The following is an 18,794-nucleotide window of genomic DNA, read 5'->3' on the forward strand; positions in this document are numbered from 1 at the left end:
AAATTACTCCATGTGGGATCGGGCAGCAATGCAACGCGAGACCACAGAAGCGTAACTACCACCGTAATGCCACTGCTATCCCCAGCGGGTACTGAGCATTAAGGGGGCAAACCCGCACAGCGCAGCAAGCATAAATTTTACCGCCCGGGGGGAGCACACAAAAAAATGGGGACATCGCCGCGAGCAACTTCGGCAGCCCCCTTCAAAATGATTAAAGTTAAAAACATTCACCAGCAGTTACGTTCTTCTATATGCGCATACATTTGGCTACCTGTAGGTTCGCATTTGCATAAAGAAAAAAAAAACGTTTGGAAGCTTAGTGCTATCTCCCTATGTGAACATCCTCCTTTTTACTGCCTCGAGGATTTCAACAGAAACAAAAAAAAAAAAAAAAAAAAAAAAAAAAAACGAATATGAATCACGCAGCAATACACGCGCAAAGTTAACAGTACGTAGATCATCAAGGAAACGCATAGAAATGGTTATCCTGTTGGATAAAAACGGATATTCTAAGCTTTCTTTCTTTTTTCTCTTGTGATTTTAAAAAAAAGAAACGCTTACTACATGTGGTTCCATTTCGATATTTTTTTTTTTTTTTTTTTTTTTTTTCCCTATGTATTGTATATCTTTTCATTGCTGCGTTGTCGATTCCTATTTGCCTCTTCATCATTTTTCTGTTTGTGCCGCCTTTGACCATTTCCCCGTTGGCAGCAGGGATGAACACCCCTAAGCTGGAGAACAAAAATTCGCACAAAAGGGAGTCGCACAGTTGGGCATAGAACGCGCATAATAGCGGTGGAGATTAAAAGGTTGGGTCAATGTTTGATGCGCGCTACGTGTTATATATGTCACATGTTGCCCCTTGTTCAAAGTCGCCAAATGGTTAAGAGCAGGAAAGATCGTCGGCATATGAAGGTTTTGCACTACCATTGGGGATTCTCCCCCGTTGTTGTTGCGAAGCACGCCAAAGTAACAACGCCCCCTGTTCAGCGGAAAAAAAAAAATACCCTGCTCAGTGAAACTGATACACATTCGAAGGACAGACAAACGCCCTTTCGATGTCCCCAAACAACACCCATTCGGGAAGCTTTGAATGGACACCACGCGATGCTAAATTGGCTGTACGCTTAAACAGATCCCCCACATGGGTTGCTTTTATATAAAGTATCTTTCCTTTATTATGGTTATCACTATTATTGTTTTTATTTTTATTTTATTTATTTTTTTTTTTTTGTCCAATGTTTACAATTTTTTACCTGAACAGGCAATACGAAAAAGCGCTCGCAAAAAAAAAAAAAAATAAATAAATAACATCCCAATTGCACACATTTTAAAAAACAACCGCAGGGGTAAAAAGCAAAGGAAAAGTATGCGCTATAAAAAATGGCATAAATTAAAGAAAAAAGGAGACGTAAAATGTAAACAAGGAGTACAAATGGAAATGGTGGCCGATTCGCCAATTGCGCAGATACACACGTGAGCATTTCTGAGGCACCTTGTTCGCTGCCCAGGTCACCCACGGACTGACGACTGGCGAGTTGCCAAGTGCGGTCAAATGGAGTGACGCGAAAGGAACGCACGTTGCTACTACGCTATTGCTCTGCTGCTTTACTGCTACTTCTTGTCGAGAGCTATTTCTTCCTGCGTCTATGTTGCACCCCTCATCTGTCCTTTTTTCTGTCCCATTGACAAACTTCCGCGGGGTTACCCCACCTGTGACGCTTGCACATTTTCGCATTTTCCAGTTCGCACCTCACTGGGGGGGCGGGTTATAACCCGGGTACGCGCCGTACTGTGCATTGGGGGCTGGTTTCGCACCGGGGTCACCACTCATCATGTTGGGAGGAGGTGGGGGTGGATGGGAATAACTCATCGGGGGATAGCTACTCCCTGGGGGGTTCACATTTTTTAGAGGAGGGCCTGGGGGATTCGTGCCCATTGGTGGAGGAACGTTCGGTGGAGTCATCACATTTGGGTTAAAATTTGAGAAGGTGTTTGTTTGGTTCATTCCTTTGGTTACTGTGGGTCCTTGTTGGGGAGGGGTTGAGCCAAATGGGGGAGGGGGTGGAGGAGGAGGCGAAATCTGTTGTGCGTTGAAATTTGTTTTGTTCGCATTTGCACCTTGAAATTGGGCGGGTGGCATTGGGTTGCTGGGTTTGGTAAAATTCATGGTGCTGGGGCTGGCGCCGGGAAATGACGGTTGGTAAGGTGGCTGCTGTTGTGGCTGCTGTTGTGGCTGCTGTTGTGGTCCCCCAGGTGGAGGAGGGGGTCCGAGGATGCTTGGCTTATTACCCATGGGTACCCCGGATGGTATACTTGCAGGAAATTGTGGCGCAGAGATACCTACTTGTTGTGCAGGTATCTGTGGAGGGGAATAATTCAAACCACCATAGGGGGCATTACCCTGATCTTGTGCAACGGGAGGAGGTGGAGGAGGCGCAAGTCCTGCGGCACCAACAGGAGGACCAACAGGAGGACCACCCATGGGGTAACCTGCAACATTAGATGTGACACTTGAAGTACTCGTTTTCTTATGTGACGGAATTAAATAATTTGGAGCCACATTTTGTTGATTCATGGTGGTGTTATTCTTCAAGGGGGGTGGCATCATCCCTGGTGTCATTGAAGCAGTGACAGATTGACCATAGGGGTTGTTACTATTACTCGTCTGTGGAGCATTTAATGAACCTCTTACCATCCCGGGGGTGCTTACGTTGCTGTTTGGAGCCCCAACAGGGTTAACCCCTACACTATTGGGGAAGGGTTTAGCATAGTTCGTCTGGGCTGTTACAGGGTTTAAGGCATTAGGGGGTTCGTTATGAGTATCAGGGTGGTTGTTGTTGTACGATCCGCTGTAAGGGTCCACCTGGTTGGTTGTGGCTGCTCCTCCTGTATTGATTCCCTCCACATGATCGGTAAGATTTTCCTGTTCCTCCATCTGTTCGTGCACCTTTTCATTGTCGGCCAAATTGCATACCTCTTCCCACACGCCATCCAACCCTTCTTTGTACAAGTAAGCATTTTCATTCGTGCATGCAATGGCTAGGATGGTCCCATTGGGTGACCAACACACTTTACTAATTTTCTCCTTTACCTGAATGACTTGTCCGTTCCTCCACTGGTTGTTACTTACATCCTCTACCCATAGGATTACAATGTTTTCGTCTGAGCATGAGGCAATTATGTTGGTGCTGTTATTCAGATTCGGTCTCCATGCGATGTCTTTAATAGAAGAGTTGTGTGGCCTGTCCTTCATTTGATATACCTTGTGAAATTCTTTCGTGTTGTTATCGAACATCCATATGATCACTTGATTGTCGAAGCCTCCTGAAGCTAGTTGGAAGGTACTTGGATGATCTCCTCCCCCCCCTGCTGCTGCTGCTGCGGATGGTGGTGCTGTTCCTACTGCAGATGCTCCAGCAGTTCCTTCATTCATATGTTTATTCTTATGCGTCTTTTCCCAACTTATGCAGGCCGTTCCATTCAGGTGGGCCTTCACGCTATACTTGTTCCAGTGTCCTTCCCCATTTGATCCTTTCACTAAATCGTAGGATATAATGCTGATTTGCCCATCGGAGCAGGCACATCCTAGATGCAACCCATACTCATGTGGAGACCACTCTATGTAGTTCACGCTACTGTTGTGTTCGTTGTTCACGTAAATTATGTCATACTTATTCATGTGTACTTCCTTGTATATTATTACGCTTTTGTCATAGGAGCAGCTCGCTAGGAGACTCCCATACTTGGGATGTGACCAACATACCTTCCACACAGCTGAGCTGTGGTCCCGCATTTCAGCTACGCATACGGGCTCCTTCGAAAGGCTCACATCGAATATCTTTACCGTGTTGTCACTGGAACAGGTGGCCAGTTTCTTGCTGTAGTAGTCCAGCTCGCAGTCGTTGATGGCCCTTTGGTGGTTCGAGTCGAACACCACCAGTTCGTTCATCTTGCCAGGGCGGGGGGGAATTTATCTGTTTAGTTGTTAAGCTGTTCAGTTGTTAACTGGTTGTTGGGTGGTTCGTTACGCGGCCTACCCGGCTGCTTGTTTTTTCTGCGCGCCTCAAACCCGATGCGCGAACGGACGAGTGAAAAAAAAAATGACAAGCGGTACATACAAATACATGCGCGCAGCTTGAGTGTAGTACCCTCTTGGCACGCAACCCTTCAATTGATGATCGGTTAAGTGGCAGCGCGGCTGACCAGGGGAACAATAATACACGCATACGTTTTTGCGCTGCGCTTATGTGGTCACGCATGAGAAGGGGATGACATGCCAATGGCAATGACACCAATAAGGGGCGACGTCTCTTTCACTTGCGGGGAATTGCCTGGCTGGGAATGTATCGCTAGGAACTTGTCGCAGTGACGCGCGCGCTTTGCTTGAGTGATGAGTAAGCAACGGAAAAAAAAAAAAAAAAAAAAAAAAAAAGAAGCGATAAACAAGGGGGCAGCAATATTACATGTTTATATATGTTCGCAAATCTGCATACGTGCGCACTGCGCGGAGGAATTTGTTTCTCTTCCCCGCTTGGCGTTTTTTCAAAGGGAAGATTTTTTTTTTTTTTTTTTTTTTTAAAAGTGCACTCGCCTGAACAGGTGTTAACGACTCACCAAAATGAGGGGAGGCATCATATAATCATAGGTATGAGTTGTGAGCGAGTTGTTGTGATTGTTTAGGTAGTATAACCCCAACGGGGGGAAGGCCACTTCGCGGTATCCCCAGGTGACGGGCAAATGTGCGGCGGGGGAGAAAAAAGGATCTTTGCTGCAACATATACAGAAGGAGATGATGTTTTCGCTCCTAATGTTTAAAAAAAAAAAAACGTGGCAAGCTATGACGCATAAGATTCGATCATGGGAAATGACAGAGTGGCAGACCATAATTCAATTCGTTCGGGGGAATGTTCCCCAGGGGGGGATCGTAGGTATACGAATCAACAGTTGTACGAATTAGCAGTTGCGCGAATTAGCAGCTGCATGTGCATCTCCCCCATATGATGACTCATCGAAGGTACACCTTCCCCGTGTCAGTCGCGACGCTCAAATATAGCCAGGAAAAACCCATCCATGGATTTAGATTGGGGCAACGAATGGAATGGCGGTTCGGACAAAAATAAGTTGTGCTTTTCGCAAAAGTACTTGACTTGGTGAACGTTCTCTGCGTCCAAAATGCTACAAGTGATATAAACGATTTTCCCATTTTTTTTCACGTAAAGTAAAGCCTGTTGGAAAATTTGTCTCTGCAGATTAACGTAGTCGTAGAGCTTGCTGTTGCTGTACTTGTGTTTCATTTCTGGGTTCCTCCTTAAGGCACCTGTTCCGGTGCAGGGGGCATCCACGATAACCGTATCCATGTAGCCAACTAATTTTTTCAACAATATGTGATTGCTATTCAGGAGAATATAATTTTGAATGCCTGCTCTCCTCAGTCGAACTTTCGCTTGGGAGAGCATCTTATCTCGTATGTCATGGAGGTAGATCTTTCCTGTGTTATCCATTGTTGGTGAAAAAGCCAATGTTTTTCCTCCTGACCCTGCACAGAAATCTAATACCTTGTAACCTGGTTGGACAGGTATCTTTGAGCTAACTATTTGGCTAGCTTCATCCTGAATTTCAAAGTAGCCCTTATTGTATTCGTAGTTATTTTTTAAAACACAGCTTTTTGTTAATAGCAATCCTTGTGGGGAATTCACACACTTTTCCACTGACACTCCTTTGCTCATTAGAAGTTTGTATAGGTCGTTTCGGGAAATTTTATTTGTGTTCACTCGTAGGAAAACTGGCGCCTTTTCGTTCAGAATCGACATGAGCGTGTGACTTTTCTTCTCTCCGTAACAGTTGACCAGCTGCTCGTATAGCTCCTTCGGGAACGAGTACCGCACGTGCGCGGGGATTTTCTCGTTGTTCATTTCGTACTTCCATCTGTGGGGTGGGTAGTATGTGTGGTGCAAGGTGAATGGAATAATGGAAGAAAATTGTGCAGTTGCATGCGCTCTAATCGGGTGAGCGCTGCATGGATGCTATGTCAACGCGGTTAGAACGCCGCTTCGGGAAAACCGACTTGTCCGAGGAAAAGTACGTCTTAATCACGTTGGTGTATAGCGGAGACGGGGCGGATAAATAGGAAAGGAGTGTCTTGTTACGCATTATGTTATATACGTGCTCCGAAATGAACGGCTTGTCTCTGTTCTTTATGTTGTTCCCCTTGAAGTATAGGCGCATGTAAATGTCCAGGGGGGACATGAAGTTGAAGCCATTCAGCGCATTTTCGATGTGCCGCAGTCTGGTGCTGTTCATTATTATGTCTGGGTTTTGCAGAGTTAGCAGGGTAGTGGTGCTGCTGAGGGGGAAGAGTTTGTCACCTCCGGCGTGTGCACATGCTCGGAAAAAAAAAAAAACAGTTGCAAGCAGTTGCAAGCGGTTCGGTAAGAGTGGCATGCACGCTGAGCTAGTGTGACGCCCCAATTTGTGGAGACGTTAAAAAAAGGCGACTTTTTTTTTTGAGGAAAGCACTACGTGCGTTCTGTCCAGCTGTGCATACGTCTACAAAGCTACGTGGTGCTACGTAAAACGGTTGGAGAGCATACATAGGTACATTCATTTTTTTTTCTGCTCAAAGTGGCTGTCCCATCCGATTGGACATAGAATTATACTTCCCGCATGCTGCCTCCCTGGGGAAAGTAAACAAACAGAGACCTCCCTCCTGCGATGTGCAGTTGGGCAGGTGAAACGGCGCATAATACCATTTGGTGTTCTCCAAAATGGGGAGAACAAAATGGCGGCACGACTTACGCTCGGTGTGGACTGCACAGTACTCCGCGGCAATGATTTACTCGAAAAGGAGAGAGAAAAAAAACAAACATACGTTCACAAAGGTGAACTTAAAAATGAGCGACGTTGTGTGACCCTTCCTCCAGCTAAACAACGCACAGGAGGAACTAACCTAACAACGGGATTTCTCATCAGAAAAAAAAAAAAAAAAAAAAAAAAATAGCCACCTTTTTTTTTTTTTTTTTTTTTTTCTATTTGCCCATTTATTTGTTCCCCAAATTGATCAGCAAGAGGACACTCCAGAAAGAACAAAACCGCGCGGGATAAAAAAAAAAAAAAAAAACTCCCGACCTACCAGTCACGATAGATAAATACCCTTTGCGAATAAAATAAATGTCACATCAGAACGGGCTCGGCGAATGTGAACGAATAGAAATACGTATTCATGATTATATTTACCTAATGATGCTCCCCCATTTTTGTGATAATGCGCTTCTTCCCGTTCCACTGGTACCACCGACTTGGTTAATGGAAGGAAGTATCCCCACGGCGGATTCGCCCACAATCTCCGTCCTGCGTGACGCAGAAAGGTGAAGCAACTTTGGTGGCGGCGTCATTTTCACGTTTTTACGCAGCTTACGTGGTATATAGCCCCAGGCAAAGGTACGCCTTCGCTGCAACCACCCGAAGAGGTAACCCCCCCGAAGCGGCCCAATGGAGCAGGTGAAGATCCTCGCCCTGTACGACAACCAAGACATCGTGCTACTAAACGCCGAGAACGAACGATGCGAAAACAAATTCGAGGCCCCCGTGAAGGACACGGAGAAGAAGATCTGCCAACTCAGAAATGGTAGCTTCCTCCTGTTGAATGTGAATAAAAAAGTGGTGTCCAAATATGTGTGCACGAAAAGTGCCCCCATTTCCACTAAGCACATGCGCGTACAGTTGAATGTGATCAGGCTGACAAGCAATGAAAAAATAATTATCGGAGGAGACAAACTTGGCAACGTATACGTATGGTCCGCTCTGTCAGGATTATTAATAAATTCCTTTCAAGCGCATTATGGTATAGTGAAGGATATAATAATTGACCAAATAGCCAACGTGCTCTACACATACAGTGATGACAATGTTGTGCATGTGTACAATTTACCTGACCTGTTCAGAAAAAAAAAAATTACTCCATTGCTACGATATCAACACAGCATAAATGCAACAATAACTCAGATTCTTTCGGTGACGCCAAATGTGTACGGATCGTACTACTCCTTGGTGACCCTTACAACAAATGGGACGATACATGTGTGGGGATTGAAGTCGAAGGAGCCAACTCACATATTGAAGACGCACTCGGAGAACTGCACATACATTTGCACGAATGACCCGTTCAACACGCATTTGTATCTCTGCAGAGGGAATAAAATATTTCGCATCCCTTTCTCCCAGTTTGACCAGAGGGAGGCAAATTCTTCTGCGCAAGTGAGTCAGCCAGTCCACCCTGAAGAGCAACGCGCGGAGGAAAAACTATCCTTATATGGTGACTACGTTGAGGTGAAAAATGCAACAACTGATCACCTGCAGGGAAGCACTTCCCGAAAAGGCGAATCGCAAGTGAACTTCAAAAACTGCACGACCTTCGTTGGACACAAAAGTCAAGTAATAAAATGCCACGTAAATAACAAAAAAGAAAACATGGTCTCCCTAGCGAGGGACGGAATAAAAATATGGGATCTTTTCAACTGCTACGCTGTGAAAACGCTAAAATATGGAGAAAACATCATTGACTTTTTTATTCCATTTGTTGGTAAGCAGTCCATAAATTCTTCCTCCTATTTTTTGGAGTTTCCTAACCTCCTCCTCGAATGTGAAAACGACGTCAAGGTGCACAACGTTGCTCCTCCTGATGTTTGTGAGGGTAACAGTTACAGTGGCGCGCTCGCAGATCGGGATGAAAATTTGTTACTTCAAATGGGAACCATGTTCTCCGGGCTGGAAGATTGACCATTTTAACCGTCCTGGGGGAATTTCGCAAAATGAGGAAATTTCAGAATGGCCGCAGTGAAAGGCATAATTTTACGAGCTGCACATATTTGGACCCCACACAGTTACACACACGCACACCCCTGGGGAATGTTCAACGGGGGAGGAAAATATAACAGAAAAAGAAGTACCCCTAAATGGGTCACTTCAATTGCGAACGGAGGGATTCCCCACTTTGAGGTGAACGCACAAAGGGGATACAGTCATCATGGCCACGCGTACCGTACCACCCCTCACGCATAGAAAAGAATGAGAAGGAACTTCACAGAGCGGATACCCAGCATGGTTTACTCCCCCCTCCCTTATGAAGAAAAATCCAACAGTTGTGAGTCACCTCTTTGTACTCACTGCACGCACAGTTCATCAAACATGGACGACATGTGGCGCCTGCATATGGGGATACCCTTAGTTGGGTCATCCTTTTTTTTTTTTTTACTGTATTTTTTATTTTCACTTTTTATTTTTGCTTTATTTTTTATTATCATCCCTTCTTGCGAACGCGCAGTGTGCTTGGCGCACGGCGTTGCGACTCCACTCCGCCATCCCGTTATACCACCCAGCTATTTCCTTAACTGCTTCACTTTTTTTTTTTTTTTTTTTTTTTTTTTTTCCGAGAATGATTGTTCATACTTAGATTTGTCAATGCCACCCGTGCAAAGGGCAGATTTGCTTTTCTCCATCCTGCACATGCGAACACCTTTTGTGTATCTCCTTTCCTACTCGCACATGTAGAGATTGTAAAAAAAAAAAAAAAAAAAAATAAATAAAATAATTTGCTGCTCCCATTCGAGTTTTGTTAATTTTTTTTTTTTAAGGGAGATACTGAGGAGCCTACCACCACGTTCTCTTCCCTGAGGCCCATTTCAACGCCACCCACGGCTTTTCCCCCTCTTTCAATTTGCACAAATCCAGGCGAAAAAAAATGTTTGTAAGGCACCTCTCAGGATTGCTTAGGGTTCCTCCGGCGATCGGCCGAGCGGCACAGGTGGGAATGAACAGCACGTCTCAGCAGGTGTTCTCATCTCGGATAGTTGCCTTTGCATTCCCACGGGGGGTATTACCCCATCTTCGCTTCCACACATCTTGGCTTCCTGCCCCCCCCTACAGAGAAACTACTTCGCCCCCACGGGAAGGCTCCTCCCGCCACGACATGGCACGACCATACTGTGCGTCCGTAAGAACAACGAAGTGGTAAGTGAATCCCGAAGGGGAAGAGAATGCAAAGTCACGACGGGGGGCGCAGCAGTGTGGAAAATGACCCTTTGCATTGCCACCAGAAAAATGAGTGCATCCCCTCGTTACTTCCCCGCAAGAGCTACAAAGGAGAAAAAAAAAAAAAAGAAAAAGTTAAGGCGTTATAACACACAGACACGTTAACCTTTCCCCCCCTTTCAGTGTCTAATTGGAGATGGCATGGTTTCCCAAGGAACAATGGTAAGCGTCGACATTTTACCCCCAGCTTTGTATTTTAACTGCAAAGTGGGGGTGACGCTCATTTTGCCAGTTCTAACCTCATCATTTTGCTGTCCAACATGTTCACGCGTATCAATAGACTCACTGGCATGCATATTTACGTGATTGTGCTTTTTTTTCTTTTCACTTCCTTTTTATTCCTTCACCGCTTTGGACGTCCTTCCCCCCGCCAGATCGTCAAAGGGAACGCAAAAAAAATAAGAAGGCTGAAGGATAACATTTTGATGGGGTTCGCCGGGGCGACGGCCGACTGCTTTACCCTGCTGGATAAGTTCGAAACGAAAATCGACGAATACCCAAGTGAGTCCTCCTCGTTAAGGCGGATCACCGCGCGTGTACGGCGTTGCCACTCGGTGTCTAAGCGCATTATTGAAGCGCACTATGGAAGAACCTTTACACGTGCGCTGATCACAATTCATCCCTCCCCCTTTTTTTTCCCCTTTTACTACGAGCAGATCAGCTTCTCCGCAGCTGCGTCGAACTAGCCAAGTTGTGGAGAACCGACAGGTACCTGCGACACCTGGAGGCAGTCCTAATAGTGGCAGACAAAGACGTGCTGTTGGAGGTAACTGGTAACGGAGACGTTTTGGAACCATCTGGAAATGTCCTGGGCACAGGATCGGGGGGGCCATATGCCATAGCAGCAGCCAGGGCACTCTACGACGTGGAGAATCTCAGCGCCAAGGACATCGCCTACAAAGCAATGAACATTGCTGCGGATATGTGTTGCCACACGAACAACAATTTTATATGCGAAACGCTTTAATGTGTTGTCAACGCGCGGGCACACATAGTCAAGTAGTGTCCCATTTATAAGTGTTATTTTTTTTTTTTCACGCGGAATAGTAAACTTTTGTCCCTTTTAAAAAATTGTTCCCACCAAAATGTGGCACCAAATGGGTGTCTTTTTTTTGAGACCCTTCCCGGGAAGGTTATAACGAAATAGGTCTGAAAAATGGTTGTTATGTTGGGATGGAAAAAAAAAAAAAAAAAAGACACTCGTAAAGCGAACTTCCTTCTTTCATCACCTGAACAGGCATAAACAGCGGATGAAGGTGAAGAGGCTTTTCCGTGCAAATAATTGTACATATGTGGGGACATGGTTAATCCTCCTTTTTTTGTGGGACGTTAGAAGCGGGTAAATGCGATTGGAACAGAGTGAAGCGCTTCGAAAGGAAGAAACGAAAGACAATCTGGGGAAAAGATGTATCCCCCCAGGGTTCCCTCACTTTTTTGCAGAAAATAGATACTTCCCTGCTCGAACGGCAAATTGGCTTCCCTCCCCCTAAATGATCAAGCAGTTTCCCTTCCTTATGTCTACAGCCGTCACTGCTCCATTTACGCGTGAAAATTTCTGAACGTTCAGAAATATGCACACATTTTACCTTGCCCGTTCAGGTGAAATAAGTTGCACCAGTTTGCAACGGGGGGAGGTGTACACATGCGTATACGCGTCTAATAACGTGTAAACGCGTGAATGCGTTGCTCACACATAAACACCCCCCCCGCGGAAGTAGAAATGCAAAGTGGCAAGGACAGAACAGGAAGGGAAAAAAAGTGCAGAAAAAGAAAAAAAAAAACAGCCAAAAGGAAGTGGGAAAAAATAGCCAAAAAGAAAGTGGAAAAAAAATAGCCAAAAAGAAAGTGCAAAAAAATAGCCAAAAAAAAGTGGGAAAAAAAAAAAAAAAACAACATCACTGCTGACCTTTCGCTAGCCACCCTTTTAACCGCTGGAAAAAGTGAAGAAGTCCAGCGCGGGCTAAATGGTCATTATGTCTGTTGCCTTTTTGGCAGAAACTTGTTTTATTTATCCTTTTAACTCCTTACGGAAGTTTACACCTGTTTTGGGGAAATTCAATTATATGTTTATGTTAAGGGGGGCACGCACAACATGCAGTGAGCATCTTTTTTTTTGTTTTATTTTCCCAATTGTTGTTACTTTTTCGATAGCAATTAAGCTACATTTCTGATTTGCAAGTGTTCGCATGTGTGTTGTGTGTATGTCTTTTTTTTTTTTTTTTAATCCCATGTAAGCAGCCCAGATGACATTGCACAATTTAGCCACATGTGCGTGAAATTATTTCGCAGTCCCTCCCCTTTTCTTTTTAACCTTTCCATTTTGTTACCAATTTGAGCATTCCACTGCTTAGCCGGTGCGTTTGTCATTGGACATGTGCCCACGAACGTACACATCCACAACCGCGCAACTCTTCATACCTTTTCGACCCCAATGGAGTTCTCTTCCTACGCTGGGCTGAGCTCCGAACGCCTGGCTTCCCTCCGGGACCTTGACATTCGCCGAAAGTCCGTCTACAACGGATCGAACTTCTCCTACGGGAACAACATTTACGAAGTCCTACACAACTGCTGCACGGAGGAGTTAAAAAATGAGGAAGACACGATTGGCGTCGATCCGTTTGGAAATAGATACGCCCCGAAGAGTGGCAGCCACCGAGATAGGCGCAACTGCGATTACAACTACGCAGGCCTTCGGTCGGAAATTAAGAACAGCATTAATGTGCGTAACCGAAGAATTAAGAGTGACCTGAACATCCACGGGGGGGAAGGTGTAAAGGACACCATACAACATAATGCAGGTGAAGAAGAGATGAACAACCCCAAGCACTTCCTCTCAGATAAGGGTTACGTGTTAACTCCAAAGAGGTGTCTAGCCAGACATGTAGATGATAGCGAAATTGATAAATATTTTTCCACCAAGTATGCAGTGACGGATAAATCCAGTGGACGAACAGAAATTATGGTGGAGAGGAAACCTGGGTGCTCCCATATCATCGTGCAGAATTTTTCTGAGTTTGATGCATACGCCACGTATAAGCGACAGGACGAGCGGAAGAAGGATCGGGATTCCTTTGTTCACACGAAGATGGTAAATAGGGGGGAGCAGCACCACAGATGGGTTGGAGATGGGTTGCAGATGAGCGTGGGGCGCGCGGAATGAGTGTAACGGACGTTATGTGCATATGTAGTAGCGGTGGCGGTTCCTTATCAGGGGATACAAAAACAGTCCCATAACGAACTGTGAACAGATGAGCCGTTTGCACGCTCCCCTCCCCGTTGGGGATTCACCAATTGAACCTCTGCCGCTGCGTGCCATCTCGCAGAAGTGTACTCCCAACAAGTGCCCACCCCGATTGCACAATGTGTCTACGCATCGTCGTAGCACTTTTTGACCACCACAATGATATATTTTTTTTTCCCCCTTTTCTGCTATTTTAGGGCATCGTGCCGAAGGACGGGACGCCCACGGATGACAACAAATGCAAAGCGCGTGCTATGTTTACGGAAGTCCACCGAAGTGACAACATCGCACCTGAAAATTATTGGCTGTGTCCCACCGTGGATAGTGAAAGAAAAAAAAAAAAAAAAAATTTTTGCCTAAATTTTGGCGTCATATATGTGTAGTGCATGCATCACGGGGCGGGTTCATCGCGCCAACCAGTTTGATTTTTGTGGCCCCTTCACTGCTGCACTGGGGTATATTCCCACCGCGTAGCCTCTACTGAACGCCTAACATAGCAGCAACGATTAATGTGCTCCATTTGTTCAATGTTCTGCAAGTTGTTTTTTTCCCCACGGGGAAGTATTCCCCCGTGTAGTTATTACCGCGTTTCCTTTACCACTTCTACGGGGGTTCACACCTCCCCCTTCAATCGGCTGTAAATATTTAGCAGGACGACCGTAGACAGGGCAAACGTCAGGGTGATGACCAGCACCCCGGGTCCTACCTTGTCTGTGTAGTTGATCGGTTCCTTGTTGATGAGCGCCTCTGCCCTCTTCAGATAAATGTGGAAGGAGTACAGGATGAAGAAAATGGCCACAGGGGCCATAATAACTCCAGAGGCGAATCCATACGAGTTGGAAAAATTCAAAAGGGTGATTGATATGGTAGAGAGGAGGACACTGGTGTTTAGCCACTGCAGTAGGGTTCTCTCATTGGCAAAAAACGTCTTGGGTTCTACTCTCACGACTGCAGTTTTGGGTCTTTTTATCTCAACAATATTGTTTTTACAAAAAAATATTTTCTTGAAAAAGGAGGTGATTCCACAGGACGAGGATTTCTTACCCTTACAAGGGGTCTCCTCCATAGGGTCTAAAAGCGGTTCATACAGGTTGTTGTCTTCTGCGAGAGTGTATCCAACGGTGGATTGTATCTCCTTTTCGAGAAACTCCTTCCTATGATTGTTGTTACTGTTCCCACTGTATGGTCCACGAATGTAACCTCCCCGGTTGTTGCAGTAGTCTCGACTTCCTAGACTGTCAATGTTCAAATGGATGTGACGCGCAGATGGGGGCTTATTCCTTTCGATCTCGTTTCGAAAAATCACTTCACTCTCGTGAGCAATTCTTGCGGATGCACCAGTGTAGGTGATTCCCTTTTTGTTTTCGTCTTTTTTTCCACTAGGATGCTTCTCTACCGTTTCTGTGTATTCGGCGGTATTTTCACTTGAGCTGATGTCTGTGTGGTTTTTTTCTTCGGAGGGAAGTGGTTTGTTACTTTCTTTCCCTTGGAGGGTCCCACGTCTGTTTTTTTTATTTTTCCTTTGCTTTGCTTCATTTTGGCCTGTTCCAACATCTAAACCTGTTCCTCCCTTCTTCGTCTTCTTCTTCCCCCTGTTGGAACTCTCCCCTGCGTTTAACTTTGTCCAGTCGGGGTGCGTGTAGATGCGCCAGTGGGGAGCTGTGGAAATGCGGTGTGGGTAAAGCATAGAGATGCCTTGCAGGTAGGAAGAGTACCCCCAAATTTCTTTAACTACACCTAGGTGGTTCAGTTGGAAGGAGAAGTCTCTGCCGGAGAGTTCCTTCACGCTGACATCGATCACTGCATAGTCGAAGTAGGCGTACTTTCTCCTTCCTTTCGGAGTCGTTTTTTCTTCGTTGCATGTTTTGTATTGGTCTGCATCGTGGTGTCCTGAATTGGGGACACCGTTGTGCTGTTTTCCTTTGCTCGGTTCGTCCAACTCACTGTGGTCTCCATCCACGGAGTCGACCTCTTCACACCGGTGAATGGCTCCCTTATCTGTATGAACCCAGTAGCAGATATTCTCGTCGATGTAACCACTAACGTGGTCATCACCAAAGTGGATTCTGTTCACTTTACTTTTGAGACAGCCGGTTAGCTTATTCCTCTCCACCTCACGGATGCATCTGTCATGGTGTTGCATTTGTAGGGAGTCTGAACCGTGCACTGAATGGGGCCCATTGGAGGAATCACCCCTCCTCAGGTTGTACAAATCGCCGACGCAACCTATTTTGAGGTCCTCCTGGGGGACATCCTTAGGGAAGACATACCTCTCATTGGGTTCGCAACTGGGTTCAAATAAATTAAAATGCTGAATCACCGTTTTTGTGGATTCTTTCTCTGCATCTACGTATCTATAACATCGTAACCGAACACATTGGTTACTCCTTCCATGCTCACTACTTCCGTTCACATACTTGTGGTACCTACCAAATGTGGCGTCATCGAAGTAGATAGTTGTAAGGTCGTTCTGTACCTTCGACGTGGATATTAATTCTATGAAGCGTTCGAAGGGGGGCATCAATTCATGCTCCTCCATGTCGTAGTAATGGAAGGTGTAGTATTTGCTGATCTCTACTTTTGCGTTGATTAGGTTCTGTGCCTTTACTATATATTTAGTGTGTCTAGTCCCCTTTCGTGGGTTCTCTCCATCGACGGGGGGGGAAGGTGCATTACCCTGTGATTCTCCACTTTGGGAAAATATGTTTCCGTTTTTCTTTTCAAAGGTAGATGTACTTTCCTCTTCATGGTGTTCCTCCCCGAGTGGGTTCTCCCCTGGTGGTTTCGGGGGGAGGCTCTGCGTTGGGGTAACTACCAGATGGTTTGTTGATTTCCCCTCGAGGTCATCCCCCGTGGCGACGTTCACAGAGGTTACGTTTCGAACCCCCCTATCCCTATAATGCTTGTAGCAAAGAGATAAAATGCAGACCAGTAGGTTCATGTCGTAGCTCATGAAAAAGCTCCTGATAACCACAGTGATGTAGAAGGAAGAACTAACAACCTTCTCATTATGCTTGTCGAATTTTTTTGTAATTTTTCTGAATCCGGTAAAGTTTATAATTCTGTAGCTGTCGAGAAACTTCAAGGTGCTTCCCAACTGGTTCAGCTGCTTCACAACGTCAGGTAGGTCTAGTAAGGAGTCTCCTTTTTGCAATTTTTGCAATTTTTCCAACTTTTCCAACTTTTCCAGACAGATTTTCGCATCGTCGTACCACTCCTTTATCATCCTTCTAGTGAATTTATTAATTTTTTCCAATTCTCCATTTAGGATGTTTTGGAACCTGGACTCGGCCGACTGGTACTCTGCTCCGCTCAGCGCCCGGGTGCTCCCAAAGTTGGTTGTCACTTCTTTTATGGTGAACGTGGAGGTGTCCTTCCCTGCGGAAAACAAACAAGGTCATGCAGCTCATGTGCAACCAACTAACTACATAAATGGTAAAAATACAATAGGCCATGGAACCCCCGCTGACTAACCCGTTATCAACCGGATGGCTTTCTTCAGTTCCTTGTAGGCGATGTAGTGCTCCCTATACTTGGGATGCATCCGCTCCTGCAACTTTTTGCTAAACTTCATGGCGCAAGGGGGGAGAGAGACGTGACGAAGTGATCAAATGGTCAAGTGGAAGAAAAACCTTGCAACTGCAGAGTGATCACACTACCGTCCCTGACTTGGCTTGTCACCCCGCCAACGCCGGGCACACCAGGCACACCGTTCGAGGGTATAGAGATCCGCTTCCCGTTCGGGCGACTGTGTAGTTGGGCAATCACTCACACGCGTTACTCTGCGTGTAACTGCGCCTGTGCATTTGCTCTATGTACCAGCTTTGCCTCTTCTATTTATTTTTTATTTATTATTTATTTTTTTTTTTCTCTTCACGTGGATGCATTCGAAGAAGCTGAGTCGATTCCGAAGTGTAGGCTTTTTTTTTTTTTTTTTTTTCCTATTTTGAGGCACCGACTCAAGCACCTTTTAACGTGTTAGCACCAGGGGAGGGAACTTCCCCCCGTGAGTCGACCCCCCTTCAATTAAAAAAAAGGGGCACACCTAACTTAAGTGAAGAGTTACAAATGGCACAGTGTAGATTCGTTTTTCCTTTTCATGTAGGGTTCGGAATATTTGTCGTGTTGGTTGGTACTATTGGGGAATACACCCAGGGGGAAAAAAAAAAAAATAAAATAAAATAAAGCGGACTTTCCTTTTTTACCTTTCGTTTAGGGTTCATCCTCCCTGGTTATAAGAATGGAGGATAGATTGGTCTAGCCACGTCGCGTCGTGTTGCGCTGTGCTGTGCTCCTATGTGTATGCCTGTGCCGCTTCGCCCCTTTGGGGAAACCCCACTACCACCAGGATGAATTAAAAGAAAACGTGAGAACCGACTGTGGAGAACCAGATGTGAATGCACACGTGCCTGCTAACTGCTCGTTAGCTAAAAGTGGACTCGTGCTAGGTGTAACTGTATGCGGACCACCTACAGGAGTGGCAGCGTCGATAAACTCACACCTCTTTCTGATCTGTTCCTTTCTGTTCTTTTTTCTTTTCTTTTATGACCGCTTGGTAAAGCCTCAAAAAGGGCGACCCTTCCTGCGGTTCCAGTGAAGAACACGTGCTGGGATGCTCCAAGTGGAAGTTCCCTCCTGCACGTTATCCAACTAGTGGAAACATTTTTCTTTTTAAATGACGTAGCCTCTTCGCTAAGGTGCACTATTCCTCCTGTTTACTTCCCTGCCCGATGGTTTAAACAGTGTGCAGGACACCAGGATGGGATGCACAGAAATAAACGTTCAGGGGGGGGAAGTGGCTAAGTGATGAAGTGGTTGGCAGCACCCCAGGCGTGAAACGGCATTGCTCCACGTGCGTGTCAACCGCCGTTCTCTTCTCTCCCTTTGTGCCGCGAAGATCACGTCGTTTCAAAGTGAAAGGGGTAAAGACAATTATAAGCAAAAAAAAAAAAAAAAAAAAATTAAAAAGGAGTACACACACGGACAACACGTTCCTTCACCACGGTGGTAGAAATTTTCCAGCCAAGTTGCTTAACAAGTACAGAAGAAAAAAATGCCCACTGCCCTATAAAGTGGAACGTGGGGTCTTGCAGGTCAAAGTAGAGATGCCACAGGTGACAGGCGCAACATGCAGCACACACCGCTCACCGCGGTAGCATGTGCATACAACGCTTTTCAAAAAAAAAAAAAAAAAAAAAAAAAAAAACACCAACGGCTGCGTGCACGTGCAGGAAGGTGGTGCATCACCGTGGGAAGCGCATAAACAAGTAAAAGGCATCCCCCCCTAAAAAAAAAAAAAAAAGAAAAAAAGGTCCAAGTATCGAAGCGGAAGAGTAAAAACTACCCTGTTGTAGAATAGCTTCCATTTTGCATTCTTTTTTTGTTTGCTTGTTTGTTTGTTTGGTGTCTACATTTTGTTCGTTCCTCACCGCTTGTTCGGTCATCATTGCTCGTTCGGTCGTCA

At 45.6% G+C, this 18,794-nt stretch overlaps 6 protein-coding genes across 6 annotated transcripts; 3 read left to right on the forward strand and 3 right to left on the reverse strand.

The window, feature by feature from the left end:
* Positions 1–1,753: 1,753 nt before the first annotated feature.
* On the reverse strand, positions 1,754–3,952 carry PCOAH_00053780 (Uncharacterized protein; the record flags this gene model as incomplete). The annotated part of the gene is made up of 1 exon (XM_020062158.1): positions 1,754–3,952. One exon carries the CDS (start codon positions 3,950–3,952, stop codon positions 1,754–1,756), a length of 2,199 nt encoding a protein of 732 aa, XP_019917499.1.
* A 1,081-nt stretch (positions 3,953–5,033) lies between these two features.
* On the reverse strand, positions 5,034–6,303 carry PCOAH_00053790 (Uncharacterized protein; the record flags this gene model as incomplete). The annotated part of the gene is made up of 2 exons (XM_020062159.1): positions 5,034–5,928; positions 6,068–6,303. 2 exons carry the CDS (start codon positions 6,301–6,303, stop codon positions 5,034–5,036), a joined length of 1,131 nt encoding a protein of 376 aa, XP_019917631.1.
* Positions 6,304–7,491: 1,188 nt separating this feature from the next.
* On the forward strand, positions 7,492–8,778 carry PCOAH_00053800 (Uncharacterized protein; the record flags this gene model as incomplete). Its single annotated transcript, XM_020062160.1, has 1 exon — positions 7,492–8,778. The coding sequence occupies one exon, from the start codon at positions 7,492–7,494 to the stop codon at positions 8,776–8,778; it is 1,287 nt and encodes a 428-aa protein (XP_019917621.1).
* Positions 8,779–9,739: 961 nt separating this feature from the next.
* PCOAH_00053810 (Heat shock protein hslv) lies at positions 9,740–11,056 on the forward strand (the record flags this gene model as incomplete). Its single annotated transcript, XM_020062161.1, has 5 exons — positions 9,740–9,802; positions 9,925–10,008; positions 10,213–10,251; positions 10,464–10,590; positions 10,746–11,056. 5 exons carry the CDS (start codon positions 9,740–9,742, stop codon positions 11,054–11,056), a joined length of 624 nt encoding a protein of 207 aa, XP_019917739.1.
* A 1,464-nt stretch (positions 11,057–12,520) lies between these two features.
* PCOAH_00053820 (Uncharacterized protein) lies at positions 12,521–13,713 on the forward strand (the record flags this gene model as incomplete). Its single annotated transcript, XM_020062162.1, has 2 exons — positions 12,521–13,177; positions 13,528–13,713. The coding sequence occupies 2 exons, from the start codon at positions 12,521–12,523 to the stop codon at positions 13,711–13,713; spliced, it is 843 nt and encodes a 280-aa protein (XP_019917857.1).
* Positions 13,714–13,943: 230 nt separating this feature from the next.
* PCOAH_00053830 (SPX d0main containing protein) lies at positions 13,944–16,904 on the reverse strand (the record flags this gene model as incomplete). The annotated part of the gene is made up of 2 exons (XM_020062163.1): positions 13,944–16,708; positions 16,805–16,904. The coding sequence occupies 2 exons, from the start codon at positions 16,902–16,904 to the stop codon at positions 13,944–13,946; spliced, it is 2,865 nt and encodes a 954-aa protein (XP_019917554.1).
* Positions 16,905–18,794: the final 1,890 nt, after the last annotated feature.

This window comes from Plasmodium coatneyi, chromosome 14 (genome assembly GCF_001680005.1).
Source record: "Plasmodium coatneyi strain Hackeri chromosome 14, complete sequence".
NCBI lineage: Eukaryota > Apicomplexa > Aconoidasida > Haemosporida > Plasmodiidae > Plasmodium > Plasmodium coatneyi.